At 38.6% G+C, this 11,338-nt stretch overlaps 1 protein-coding gene across 2 annotated transcripts; it reads right to left on the bottom strand.

Annotated features, from left to right (window-relative positions):
* Positions 1–10,506, bottom strand: LOC104956353 (guanine nucleotide-binding protein G(I)/G(S)/G(T) subunit beta-1). 2 transcript variants are annotated; one of them, XM_010783835.1, is made up of 11 exons: positions 10,391–10,506; positions 5,859–5,967; positions 5,677–5,715; positions 5,488–5,594; positions 5,184–5,247; positions 4,197–4,359; positions 4,037–4,103; positions 3,718–3,919; positions 3,374–3,590; positions 3,149–3,264; positions 1–1,692 (listed from the first exon to the last, which is right to left on the bottom strand). In XM_010783835.1, exons 2-10 carry the CDS (start codon positions 5,913–5,915, stop codon positions 3,158–3,160), a joined length of 1,023 nt encoding a protein of 340 aa, XP_010782137.1. In that variant the 5' UTR covers positions 5,916–5,967; positions 10,391–10,506; the 3' UTR covers positions 1–1,692; positions 3,149–3,157. The 2 variants fall into 2 exon arrangements, with proteins under 2 accessions (XP_010782137.1, XP_010782136.1); XM_010783834.1 differs by lacking the exon at positions 10,391–10,506 and adding an exon at positions 10,101–10,337.
* Positions 10,507–11,338: the final 832 nt, after the last annotated feature.

Below are 11,338 nucleotides of genomic sequence, written 5' to 3'. Positions count from 1 at the left end.
GAGATCTCAAACAGCTTTTTATTACATTTTTCAATCAACAGTACAATTTAGTACAGTATCTATCTTGCATCCAGCTCACCGTGTAACACCAACAGACTGAAATGAAATACAAAAAGTGAAAAGGTACATAAGGGTGCAGAGCTCTATAATATTAATGGAAAGAGAAAAGGGAATCCATCTCAGTTGAATTGCATTTTCACTTGTGGCCACACACGAATACATCACATTTATTGTACATCATCGCAGAAAAAAAGAAAAGTGAAAATATGTCACAACTTTAACAAAAGTGCTTCTGTATACAGTGAAATGTTGTCATTCAGATGCTCTGATTTTTCATTTAAGACCAAGAACAAAAATGTACAAAAGTTTTAGTATGGACAGTATGTGAGGAAGCTTTTGTTCCATTGAGTGTGAGGATTTGAAGGAGAGAAAAAGGTTTGTCAAGGATAGAATTCTCACAATGATTGTTATATTTATTACAAAAATTGGCATCAATAGAACTGGTAAGCATAATTTACACTAAGTATGCAGTCAATATTAAGTTTTTCTCCATTCTTGCTTACTCTGGTGCATAGCGTTACCAGTATTAGTACAGGATGTATGCAGAATTTGAGCCAAAAATTGGCTTGTGTTAAATTCAAATCAATAGGTTACTCTCATTTTCAGAAACAAAAACAAAAAAAATCTAGGATTTTGCACCATTGAAAGCAAGTCTACAGCATGCACATCTAAATTAACTCATGGCAGACAAAATTAAATGTCAACTTAAAACATCAGACCATTATTTTCAGACATTGATTTGTACATTTCATTCACAGAGTTGCAACTGCAGTCCCAAGCAAAGGAAGTGTCTATTTAGTCAGGTGAGGTGTTTCACTCAAAGTGGATACTACACACATCCCCCCCCATCCATATAATAAAATCCAGCCATGCCCCAATTATCTCAGCATCTACCTTGCTACCCCACCCCTTCCCACCCAAAGTCAAAGGCATGTACAAGAATTAAGGGGGTTAACTGGATAAGTTACTCGTAATAACTCCTTTTGTACTGGAATGAGCATTCATAACTTATAGCATGTGCTTGGTTAGTTAACATAGTATTAGTTTAGAGGCAAAGCTTCTTCATGTGCAAAAGGCTGTGATGAAACAAAAACAGCTAGTATATAAATACATCATGGACATTTTGAAAGCTGCTCGTGTAATATGATCCAAGCTTTTACTTGCTGCATGTTTACTCTCTTCTGTCGTATATGATTAAACTGGATTAGAATGACAAGCTGTATTCAAACATATCTAAAACCACTAAAGAAATATGACAAAAGGAAAGCCATCAAGAATAACAAACCATCAGAATAGAATTCTTTAAAAAAAAAAAAGTTAAATAATTTGTACAATTACACTCCAACATTTGCTTTCAAGACGCACACATTTGCATGGGATGATAGTGTTGTTTTCTCTTTCAAGGTAACATAAAATGGTCCAAGAAGGAATGCACAAGTTTCTGATTTGATACCACAGGAGATCCTTTCTTAACTAGGTGATAAACAATTGTGCTCTTCTTTGTGTAGGAAAGGCATTGGTTTCCCTTCGTTTTTGTGGTGTCCATGTCCGTTTAAACAGTGTTGAAGAAGATGCTGTGAACATTCTGAAGTTGTAATGGTCTTCCAGTCAACTTTGGAGTTAAAAGGACATCTGGGAACAAAGACAGAGGAATTTTAGAATGTATCTTGTCTGACTTGATCTATAGTCTATATGCCAATTTAAAGTTATGTGATTTTAGGACCTAACAAGCAAAGGTCTGACAAAAAACGATGGAATGACACAGACTAGCGTAAACATTAAGGAGGCTGCAACCTACTGCAGAGCAAGTGTAACATGTTTGGAATTAAAAGGAGGCTGCCAAATGTAGTAAGTATTTTATGAATTTATTAAAAAGAAAACGTTTGGTGAACGAATTTGGTGTAAATAACTACTTTAAAACATAAACATGGTGTTCATACATAATAATATTCTTTTCCAAGGCTTTAAAAGACAAAAAAAAAAACTTTTCTCAAAGTTCTATTTCATATTACTATAATGGCGCATTTCCACTACAGCGCGTAGCTTGCTTTAAGCGCGCCGAGCCGTGCGGGGCCCGTTTTTGGTTGCGTTTCCACTTGGCGTAGTTCCGGCTAGCGGGTACTATTACCCAGTTTTTCTGGCCCCATAAAATCGAGGTTCTTTCCGGGCCAACAACCAGGCTGAGTCAGGCTGAGTATGCTAAACTAGAGAGAGAATCGCTGGCAAGGGGGCTACAACTACAACAAGATGAACATATTTGACCGTGATTTAATTGTAATACACATTTCAAAATGAAGTAACAACATAATGATACCGGTTAGTAAAAACCATGAATTAATGCTTTGACAAGTCTGCAGACAGACGGCAGGCGAAAAACCTTTTAAAATGCGTGTTTTCTAAATGGAGATCGGCTAAGCTAACGTTGTATATGCTCTGACCATCCACACTCACAACAACGGCCTATACAGACATAAATAAACCAGCGACTGTATTCGCCATGACACAGACAGTCTGTGGTTTGAACTTGATTAACTTTTGTCTAGTTTCTGAACAGACATGAGGAGCTGTGAGCTCTGAGGGCTAACAGCTAACGGCTGATGTTGGTTTTCTGGGGTTTCACTGAAGATGGCGTCACGGCTCCGCCTACACTGTGCTACTAAAGTTACTACCCCAGTTCCTAAACTGTAATGGAAATGCGCCATAAAGTGAGCCAGGCCTACCAAGGCCGAACCATACCGAGCGAGGCCGTGTAGTGGAAATGCGCCATAAGTGACAGTAGATCCTTTTTGTGGGGCTCCAATTGGACACTTTTTAAGATACAGCATGTCTGGTGTGAAATAAATGTAGCTTTTAAAAGAAATTATACAGGCAGTTGTAGTTCTGATGCTTATCTAGATTGATTCAAACTTATATATGCAGTCCAACATAAAACTAAGAAACGTAAAGATGTTTCATTGCACCCACGTGGTACTTTTGAGTACAAGAAGATGCTATGCTGCTACAGGCTTTGGACCTTACTAGGAATTAAATAGCTTAGGGACAAATGTAAGAACATGACAAACAATAATAATGATTTAAAAATATAAACCTTCAGGCTTCAATTCCAGATCTTCAGAAAACTGTCCCAGGATCCTGTCGCGACTGCCATGCCATCATCAGTAACTCCCAGGCAGCTAACGCGGTTGTCGTGTCCAGCCAACACACCTAGAAAAATACAAAAATGTAAAAAAGGTAAATTATTTTTGACGAACGGATATTCTTGAAACATAATTCTACATAGGGCTTCTATTTGAGCTATGCTTAAGCTACGTACCAGCACGGTCGGCTTTTAGTGTGTCCCACACGTTACAGTTGAAGTCATCATATCCGGCCAGAAGAAGGCGGCCACTCTTGGAGAAAGCAACAGAGGTGATGCCACATATGATATTGTCATGAGAGTAGATCATTAATTCCTGATCAGCACGCAGATCGAACAGCCTGCAGGTGGCATCATCGGAGCCCGTGGCAAAGGCATTGCCATTAGGGAAGAACTAAAAAAGAAAAATTACAAAAAGATAAATCATTAATGCACAATAGAGGAAAATAAAACAAAAGTACATCTATATCAAAAGGAACACATCCCAAAATGCTAAATCAAGTACAAGAAAAACTACGTACACAGATGGCATTGATGTCAGACTCATGGCCGGTGAATGTCTGTCTGCACATGCCCTCTCGAACATCCCAGAGTTTAGCAGAGGCATCACAAGCACCAGAGACGAATAACCGTGTGTCAGGGGCCAACGACAGGCTCATGACATCGCCTGTGTGTCCAGCAAATGTGGTCGTCTGCTGGCCAGTCTCAATGTCCCAAAGTGCACTATAAAATAAAATAACCAAATCAAACACCCATTTTTCCAACATTCGAGATTTGGCCCAAAAATGGTGACTCAGCAACATGGTAAAGCAACTTAAGGAGGGCCATCCTTTTACTCACCAAGTGGTATCCCCAGAGCTTGTAATAATCTGGTTGTCATCAACAAAGCGACAACAGGACAGGTATCCTGATATTCAAAGAATCGATAGGAGTTATTGATATGGAATTTCATGTCATATTCACAGCTAGAAATAGAAAATAAGCAGAGTGTATCATATACCTGTATGTCCAGCGAGCTCACGACTCACACGTACATTCCCCTCGCGGGTTTTCAGGTTGTAAATGGAGCAGATGTTGTCTAAGCCACCACAGGCCACATAATTTCCTGAAGGTGCATATGCACAGGTCATGACCCAGGAAGATCGAAGTGGGATGGCATGAACCTAGAACAAAACAGTTAACCCAGTGTTATTACAGTTGCTAGTTTTACAAGTTTAGTAACTAAACAAGTCAGAATTTACAAATTAAGAAGGCAACCTTTTATGAAAGAGATTGATATGAAATATCCAAGAGGACTTTGACATTATTATAGCACTATGGGGGCAACATTATGCCATTAAACTCACTTTTAGGGATAATCCATATACAATTCTAACCTACATGAGGCCAGCTATATTCTCAGCAGGTGTAGAGATACATTGGAAGAATTACTCTTTGATCTATTAATTCCCAGTTTGACGTATTGCTTGCTTCATCAAACTGATTGTAAATGGTTTTTTTCTTTAACAGGGCCAAATTGCCTGGTACACAAACTTCTATCCACTTCCACCCATCCCGATAACAGCACACCCGATACACCAGCCCCAAGGCAAAGGCCACAAATGCTTCTCTATCAGCTGATCTGCAACCCTTTCAGATTTATCCAAATGAATGCAGCATAAGGCAGATAGTTAGTTTCCTTCCCTCTATTTCTAGTATAACCTTGTGAGTTCCGCGAAAATAGAAGCATGCTGCAAAATTAAGTGCAGCAAGAACAATACGAAACATTTAACAAAGATACACCCAATATTTATATTATTCAGCTGTATCCTGCAGGTTTCTTTTAGAAATGTAGCAACTATTACTTTATTTGGATATTCAAAGCAAAACTGACATCTGCAAGTATCAACTGCTGTTGTTACTACTTTGCAAATAAATGCCACAGATTGGCTTTTGTATTTTCAACAACCCCTACTTCAGATATCCCTGTTAAGGAGACACAACTTACCTTATTTGTGGTATAGCTGTCCCAAATAATGAGTTTTCCATCTTGAGAGGCACTGACCAAGAGCCTACATAAATGAGAACAGCTATATTAACACCAACACAACAATCACACAGTCGTCACACAAAATCTATTTTTTATCTAGAATCATGAGACAAAAGCAAAGGGGACAGGACTGCAACAGTGTTGAAAAACAAATATAGTTATATGACGGAAACTACTACATTTAGCGATTTTCTTATTTGTGAACTTTGCTCAAAATGTGACATAAAGCAGGATCAGGATACAACACAACAAGTCACTTCACCTGGAATCTGTTCCCCAATGCATGGCATAGATTTTAGCCAAGTGACCCCGCAGCGTTCGTCTTGTACGCATCTGGATTCGGCCAACGGGGTCAATGTTAGCTGTGATCTGTAAAACATCAGGTACTCGGGTTAATTTCAGAAGAAAAAGCTTTTCTACATTAAACAAAGCCCATAATGCTAAATGTTACCTGTGATAGTGTGGCATCTGCGCATGCTTTCCTGGCATCCTGAAAGGGAGAACAAAATCAAATCTTTAGGGGCAGGATTTTCTCACATCTATTCTTTTTATACATACTTAACTTGTAAATTGTCATTTTTATATTAATGTTTTGACTGTATGCCAGATTAAAAAAAAAGGCTTGTTACTCACTCTGATCTGATTTTTGAGCTGCTCAGCCTCTTGGCGTAACTGGTCCAGTTCACTCATTTTATTCTGCTTTTTCAGTTACCTTACTCCAACTACTGGGGCACTTTTTGATCTAAAAAGAAAAAGAAAGAGTAGCACTTTAATCATTTGCACAAATTGCAGAATATATACTAAACAAAAAAGCATAAAAAAATAATATATCTTAGCGGGTAAAGGGAATGATAGAGGCGGATTGCTGTCAGTTTAGCCAACTTTCGTTTGACTTAATGGTTTACCAAAAATGGCACAGGTAACGATCTTAATATCGTGAACACAACCCTGCTGCAGAGTTGAGATTGCCAGGCTTTGCCAGCATTATCCCGTTCATCTGAATTACTGCGACCCAAAAAGCATATTCCAAATATAATAATATCTAGAACTAAATTAAGTATCACGTATCAAAGCGATACACTATTTGAAGTGATTTAATTAAAGTTATTTAATGTATTTAGTTAAAGGAAGCTTGAAAAATGACAATTGCTCCAGCCATAATAGTGTCCTTTACAAAGTTTACAAGATACTAACTTTATTTTATTTACATGGGTCGTGTTTCAGAATAAAAACGTATGAAGACCACTACAGGACGAAACAACACTCCATGGAAGCTTTTTGGATCACCCTAACCAGAAAAAAAAGTACATCTTCTATGTCCATTTCTGCAGCATTCTGTGACACGTATGAGAATCCTTGTGCTCAGACTTTTTCAATATGTGAATTATATTCATTGTAATGATACTCCAGTGTTTGAGAATGTTCAAAGAAGAGGATTTCATGGTTATAAATCAGATGATTCCATGTACCTCAACAACACAAAACAAAGGATTTGCAGTGTTGAGTTAATTTAAAGCGGTCTTTATAAGAGACTTATTGTCCCCCTTGGTATTTGCATAATGCGTATAGCAAATCAACTTGCAATATTAAAACGTTTTATATAAAATATACAAGCACAGCTAATAAACTCGGAATGAAAACTAAAATCTCATCCAGATTTATCGCGGATTGCGAAAAGCGGTGTCAATTCAGTTTGACCGACCCTGCCTTCCCAAGTTAACTCACCTGCTGTAGTCCTGTCAGTAGACTTATGTCACTGGAGGTTATAGAACAACATTGAAAATCTTCTTCACCTGACCATGTTATTCTTTAGGAGCATTTTAACACAGGTTACCCTCCTATACCCATTCATCTATAAAAACGGGTGTCATCAAATATACTTTCCAAACAATATCCTCACATCGTGACAGCAGAATGCCATTCTTGCTTTGATATTTAAAAACAATATTCCCAAAATAATAGAAATAAAACTGTTGGCAGATAACCAAGTTTACCAATGCCCACAAAAGTCTATGTTATCTTGTGTTATCTGTCCCTAGTACACAGTATAATGAATGTTAATGAATCCTTATGTTTTTGGCATGAACAGACAGACACAGAACGCACTATCTAAAATAACTTTCATTTGGCCTTAGTGATTTACAATAAAAAATACTGTACGATTCAAAAGAACCCTTAAACAGTTGCTTATTTGATTTTTTGACTTAAATGTGGTTTACCAAACCATAAAACTGTTATTGTAAATCCAAAAGCGGGATAGCCTGGAGTGATGTTAGAATAGGACAGAGTTTTAAGTATTTCACATTGACCTCTGTGGATGCTTACAGTTAAGGAGTTCCTCTCCCTCATCACTTCTCCTTTCCAAGCGCCTGATCAGGGTCAGCTGACTGCATGATAAACAATGAGCAGTGGCAAACAGCCTGGAGTTGTAGCTCAGTAGCTTATCCCCAGGTCCCTTAAGGGCAGTCTGTTCCTGCTACTTTCAAAAAAGGTGTCTCCTGCATTTCCACTAAAACATTTCTCTGCATGAGTTTACATCCGTTCTCAAAAGGCCAAGTCTGCTTATCTGTACTGTTAAACGATGATAATGCAATATTCCACAGGTCTAAAGCTGGATCATAGAGAAAGCCATAACCAGCAATATCACTGAGCAACTACATAATCCTAAAAGCTAAAATCCTCCGTCAATGAGTCTCTAATCCTATCCGTGTCCACTAACATAAACAGCTGGCAAAGCCCGTCCAGGCATTAGAAATATGTTTCCCAATCATAAAAGGATGATATTAATCTTAATTCTTTTACACACAACATGCTTAAAGCAAGTGCCTGGATTTTCAGTGTGAAAATCCAGGCACTTGCAGTGAGATCTCAAGCCTAATACAGTACGGTCACTCCCTTCTATATTTCCAATATAAACAGCCTTACTTTAATAAAAAATAGGATAAAGTTGCACTTGCAAGGAAGGATTTTTTATAATAAATCTATTTTCGAATTTCATACTCACACAATAAAGTAAATTACTTAAGATACTGTAAGGCTGATAGATATAACATATTAGAGTACAATAGCTACTGTATCAACATACCCAACTCGCATGTTCTAAATGATGAACAGACATCTGAAATCTGTATGTGTTGTACTGATAGTTGACTTAGTCACTGTGTGCAGTACTGTGATTTGCCTACAACAGTAGACTAGTTTGCATTGTATTTGAATGGCTGCTGGATAGCTGTTTCAGTCAGTTTGTTACTCTTTTAAGAGGGTTGGGCTACCACAGCTCAGCACATATATCCGGGAAAAACTCAGCACCATTGTGTGGCAAAATATAAGGATTGCACTTTAAGTATCTGACTTCCACTAATCGAATTTGTAAATGCACTGTAATGATAATATGACTTGCACTGATGGAAATCTGAGGAGATGCAACTAAACGCCATCTTGCAGACTGCTGCTAGTTAGCTTGCTAGCAGGCTTGAGAGTGTAGGCCTACAGGCAGAGCAAGTATTCAAGAAAGAAAAAATAGCGACATTGTATTAGTAAGAATGTCGCTTGGTATTTAACAATTACCGGTAAGCAAGCAAAGTCGGTACAAATAAGTTGAATTTTGAGACCAACAATCAAATGGCTCGTAGCATCTAATGCAAAAAAAAATCGCAACCAGTCACTAAAGGGTAGACTCAGCTGCTCTTCCGCAATTACACGGAATGCTATGTAGTTAGCTTAGTGGGTAAACCTGGAAACTACGTGGTTGCTTGGCCTCCAGAAATCCAATTAGATATATACGTGCAATCTTGTTAAACCCGGCGGTGCACGGATAATTTGATTAACGTTAACACTTGATTTATTTGGTTTTCTAATCCTGAAGTGAACCCGAGCCAGTAAAAACTGCAAGGTCGGGAGGCGATGGCCTGTTTGACTTCAGTAAGCAACAAATGCAATAACAGACGCGGGTGAATTTTCATTAAGTAGATGACCATCTTTCATTCATCGCTGTATTACTGCCAATTGGCTAACTGGAGATAAATAACTAACGTTACAAACCTAAATTAAAGGCGGTGTACCGGCGCCGCTGTTTCGTTGCAGGAAGGCAGCAATATGCTAACTTATTACTTCGGCTTGTAAAAAAAAAAAAAAGGAAAAAAAGGGGTGTTAACGCGCTCCAATAACTCTCATTAATAACACATAGACGATGTGTATAAAGGGTGCAATGTTCACGTAAAATAGTGATTATGGCTGATCTGCTATTGCCAATTGAATAACCAATATTTGTTGAAAATTTGTTTACGGGACGTTTATTGTTACAGCCCAACCCAGTGTGTCATCATCAACTCACAGCAATGTCTCTAAATGTAACATTTTGAGTGTAAATCAACCCATGAAGCCTAAGCTGCTGACAATATCAGTGCACTTGTCATCAATACCATTTTGGCATTAACTAGCTAGTACTTTTAAGTACTGTAGTTTAGGCCAGGGAGCAGCAGGGCCATCGCTGATATGAAAACCTCACTGGCCAACACTAACGTTACTTCAGCGCCAGCTCTCGCTGCCATTAACAGTAGATAGAGTAAAATGACTGGATGCACTTATGTAAATATACGTTTTGCTGCAATCTGTTTAACCAGCGCAAATACTGAGCATCATGATCCACCTGTGTAGACACTTTTGTGCCTTAGCCAATTGTATTTGCTCTTTATAAAACAGCCAACTTAACGTTAGCCAACCGCAGCTAACTAAATGGCTAGGAAGCTAACTAGCTATCGCTGCTACCCCACCCCCGGACCGTTCAATTCCGCCACAATTCATCAGCTAATGGTATTAACGCTTTCCGTGGAAGGTATGGAAACAGCATACATGTAGTTTGTTTTTTCTCCTTACCTGATTCAATTTGCGTTTGTTTTTGGGTTTTGGCATTGACTGGAAAGCAAGACGGTGTATACCTCCGATCAACGAACACCACAACGCTAGCTCACTAACTAGCTAGCCAGCTAGCGGTAGTTTTCCGAGGAGCAGCCCTTCCCGAACACTACGGCTAGGGAGCTTGACAACCTCAGTCAACCAACCGGAGAGGGGAGGGGAGGAGGGGAGGGGGTATCACACCCACTAGCAGTGCACTGAAGACACTGCACACAAGCGTACACAAAGGCGAATCTTAAAAGTCACTATACCTCATTCAACAAGACAGCCTACTGTCTTCTTTATGCCCAGTTTAACATCTGCCCTTTCCGAAGTATGTTCACTCTCGTCCGGCCATCAAACGACGAGATGGGCGCGGTAACCCTGCAGTCAGCGCTGGGAAACCCCACGCTGCAGCAGCGATGATGGGTAGAAACCACAGATCGGTGTTCTATTATCTAAATCTGGAGATAATCGATCATTTTAAACAAAATGTAGCTCTTCACGTTTGAAATGTGAATCTCAATTCTAGCGTAGGCTACAAAGCATTATGTTGCCTCAATTAATTGGAAATTGTGGAATGCAAACTCCTGTTCATGATCATTTTTGAGCCATCAGAAAATATCATTCTAATAAAATATTAGCCTACCTATATAGGTATGCTGATCTTCACAATGTCCTATTTTGCCTTACAGCCAACATCACCTTTGGAAATATGGTGGGTGGGACACTAGGCCTACTTTGGTTGTAGGGGAATTAAAACCTGTTACTTTAAATCATACTCTTCTAGTTTATCTTTTGTCTTTCATCCAAAACCAGTTCCCTTACATTTGTTATAATCCCTGCATTTATTGAGGACACCTTTAGTTCATCCCCACATAAGACAAAGTCTTATTCTAGCCCACACAGCATTGTGTATGTCCTCAACGTCCAATAGGCTAAATGTGTCTGTTTGTCGGCTCCCCAGTAATAACCAGATTTAGACCCTCATTAGATGAATTACATTTTAATATTTTGTTTATTGATTTTCAACAAAGGCCATCTTATATGCAAAAGTGACAGTATTTCCTTGTTGCTTCGCATGATCATAAACAACATTGCTTTGTAGATCATAGTTCTCAGAGCACTTTTATACAGATATTGAAATGTATGAGAAAATGTTTTTCATCTGTCATTTTTAGACCAAACTTCTACTACTGTGTTGTGACTAGAATTTAGTT

The sequence above is a fragment of the Notothenia coriiceps genome, unplaced genomic scaffold (genome assembly GCF_000735185.1).
Source record: "Notothenia coriiceps isolate Sejong01 unplaced genomic scaffold, NC01 NC01_scaffold00025869, whole genome shotgun sequence".
NCBI classification, from domain to species: Eukaryota; Metazoa; Chordata; class Actinopteri; order Perciformes; family Nototheniidae; genus Notothenia; species Notothenia coriiceps.
Note: the sequence above shows the minus strand (reverse complement) of the source record. Positions and strands in the feature narration are given on the sequence as shown.

Bases quoted from the DNA above. Each gene is read 5' to 3' on its own strand.
- LOC104956353 (XM_010783835.1), bottom strand. From the start codon at position 5,915: ATGAGTGAACTGGACCAGTTACGCCAAGAGGCTGAGCAGCTCAAAAAT. The intron at 5,595-5,676 runs GTAACATTTAGC...GATGTTTTACAG, and splicing joins CAGATGCCACACTATCACAG to ATCACAGCTAACATTGACCC. The intron at 4,360-5,183 runs GTAAGTTGTGTC...GTTTTGTTCTAG, and splicing joins ACAGCTATACCACAAATAAG to GTTCATGCCATCCCACTTCG.